This window comes from Mandrillus leucophaeus, unplaced genomic scaffold, assembly GCF_000951045.1.
Source record: "Mandrillus leucophaeus isolate KB7577 unplaced genomic scaffold, Mleu.le_1.0 Scaffold42, whole genome shotgun sequence".
Classification (NCBI taxonomy): domain Eukaryota; kingdom Metazoa; phylum Chordata; class Mammalia; order Primates; family Cercopithecidae; genus Mandrillus; species Mandrillus leucophaeus.
The window spans coordinates 4,752,199-4,754,941 of NW_012104476.1; the positions used below are offsets into that span (position 1 = coordinate 4,752,199).

Below are 2,743 nucleotides of genomic sequence, written 5' to 3' on the forward strand. Positions count from 1 at the left end.
TCAAAAAAAAAAAAAAAAGATAATAATAATAAGATAAAGATAATAATAGTACCTATCTGATAGCCTTGTTGTGAGCATTTAATCAGATAGTATTTGCAAATTGCATATATAACATGGTGCCTGGTGCTCAGGAAGGACTTGAGAAATGCCAGCTGTTACTAAGGGAGGGCTGGCAGGGGATAGGACATGCTTCAGCTCCTGGTTCCTGGGTGCACCCCAGAGACCTCTACAGTGCTCTGGCCCTGAGCTGTGAGCTGACCCCTCCATGCCCAACAGCCCCGGCTGCCAAAGGACTCTGCCCTGCAGAGGCAGCCTCCACCCCCACCCCGTCTTTTGAGCTGGTCCTGCCCCTTACCCCATAGCTGCCCCACCAAGCCCAGATCTCCAGCAAAGCACCACGTGGGGCCCTGGTCCTGATCACTGGAGCCAGCCAGTCAGAATTGGGGCCGGCCTGCCCTTCAGCCAGGAGCCTGGCACCGCCTCCCCCAGCAGGCTCCTGGGCCACCCTGCCGAGGTTGTTAGTAATAAAAACAACTACTTAATAAGCGGAGCGGCAGCCAAACCAATTAGTGCCAACCTACAGGAAGGTCTGGGGCAAGCTGAGGTCACCTGGAGCACTGGGCTTGTGGGAAGCCAGACCACTGTGCTCCAGACCAAACTCCTATCCTTACTGGCAGGCATAATAGGACCCTATGGGGAGATCAGAGTGAGGTGCCTGCCCTTGGGCACTGAGGAGAGGGGAAGCCCAGTGTGGTAGCAGAAGGTGCTACTGCAAGCCAGGACACATCTGGGCCAGAATGGTCTCTTCAGGGCCAGGGGATGGGGCACTGAGTTGGGCTGGGTTGAAAGAGCAACAGTCAAGGTCGAATGTACATGGGAAATATCAGTTTTGGTTTTGGGATTTGTAGGGTTTTTTTCTTTTTTGAGGAAGAGTCTTGCTTTGTCCCCAGGGCTGGAGTGCAGTGGTGCGATCTCGGCTCACTGCAACCTCCGCCTCCTGAGTTCAAGAGATTCTCCTGCCTCAGTCTCCCAAATAGCTGGGACTACAGGCACCCACCACCACACCCGGCTAATTTTTGCATTTTTAGTAGAGATGGGGTTTCACCATGTTGGCCAGGCTGGTCTCAAACTCTTGACCTCAGATGATCCACCCGCCGCGGCCTCCCAAAGTGCTGGGATTTCAGGTGTGAACCACCATGACTGGCAGGGTTTTCTATTTTTATTTTTTGAAACTGGATCACATTCTGTTGCCTGGGTTGGAGTGCAGGGTGAGATCATGCTCACTGCAGTCTCAAACTTCTGGCTTCAAGCAATCCTCCTGCCTCCGCCTCCTGTGAGACTACAGGTGTACGCCACCACACCTGGGTAATTTTCAAAATTTTTTTGTAGAGACAGGATCTCACTATGTTGCCCAGGCTGGTCTGGAATTCCTGGGCTTCAGCAATCCTCCCGCCTCGGCTTCCCAAAGTAGAAATATCAGTACTGTTGTGGTTAGCCACCATTTATTGAGCACCTACTGTTGCTCAGCCCTGTGCTAGGGATTTGACATACGTTATTATGGCCTTTTATGAGGTGGGCAATATCACCCCTATTTCACAAATGAGGAAAGAGGTTTGGAGGGCCCAAGTGACTGGTACAGAAACCAAGTCTGTTTGGCTCCGAAGTCCAGGCCCTGCTCCCCTGCCCCCCGCCCATGGCCCAGAAGCTTGCAGGGCACTGAGTAAAAGGAAGTGAATTGCTAGCTAATGAAGGCCAGAAGGGCCTGGAACCCAGACCTCCTGCTTCCCGGGGTTCCCTTCATCAAGCATCAGGTGAACAGCCCCTTTCCCTTGAAGGGTCCAAAGCAATGGCCTCATAATCTAGTGCCTTACAGAGGGAGGCCAACAGCTATTATTACCCCCATTGCCAGATAAATCAACTGTGGCCCAAAGGAAGGAAACCTCTGCTCGGGACTCCAGCATCTCAGTGGTCAGGAAGAGAAGCCAGGAGCCACTGACCCTAAGGAGCAGGGTCCAGTGAGACAGGAAGGGAACCAGGCACTGGGGTTGCTGGAGTGACGAGGCGAGGTCCCCTTTTTCTTGGTTCTTTCCACATTACAGTCAAGGACAAGAACACTTAGGGGCTAAGCCTTATTCTATAAACAGGGACAATTGCTCTAGCAGGAGAAGGGATGTGGTGTGGGGTGGGACCTGACAAAAGGACATGGGGAAGAAGGAATGAAGAGGTGGAAGGCTGAAGGCTTGGGAGCACTTTTCCTGGCCAGGCAGGCATCACTGTGAGGTGAGGGCAGAGCCACCCTACCCCTAGTAGTGTGGGTTGGTGGGTTTGCCAAAAGGGCTGCCTGGGGACACAGGTGAGTCCCAGTAAAGGTGACTGCTGAGCTCCAGAAGATGCACCCGGGAGGGGTGGGGGTGCCGGCTTCCTGGGTAATTTTCAAAATTACTTCCTGGAGGGCGATTCCCAGCAGGGTGGCCCGAGGCAGGTCTGGCGCCCCCACCCTCTCGTTTGGAGGCTGGGAGGACCGGCGTCCCCGAGATCCCACTCACCTCCGAGGCCATGTTGGGCAGTTCCTCGTCGTCCGGAAGCTTCGGTCCACCGGGTCTGGAAGACAAGACCGGACTGACGACCTCCTTGGCCAGCAGGGTCCCCCGGGCCAGGCTGGCTCCGAGCTCTGGGCACTGCGCTTGGCCGAGCGCAGCCCTTGGGAACACGGACGTGAGCGCATGCCACCGTTCTCGGCGTC

General features: G+C 54.7%; 1 protein-coding gene across 2 annotated transcripts in view; it reads right to left on the reverse strand.

Annotated features, from left to right (window-relative positions):
• The window catches only part of ASL (argininosuccinate lyase), a 15,789-nt gene extending 13,052 nt beyond the window's left edge, over positions 1 to 2,737 (reverse strand). For both annotated transcript variants that reach the window (XM_011992882.1, XM_011992881.1), the window contains exon 1: positions 2,547 to 2,737. In XM_011992882.1, coding sequence (XP_011848272.1) covers positions 2,547 to 2,558 — 12 coding nt within the window. In that variant the 5' untranslated portion in view covers positions 2,559 to 2,737. The remainder of the gene's footprint in view (positions 1 to 2,546) is intronic.
• Between the last annotated feature and the right edge of the window lie 6 nt (positions 2,738 to 2,743).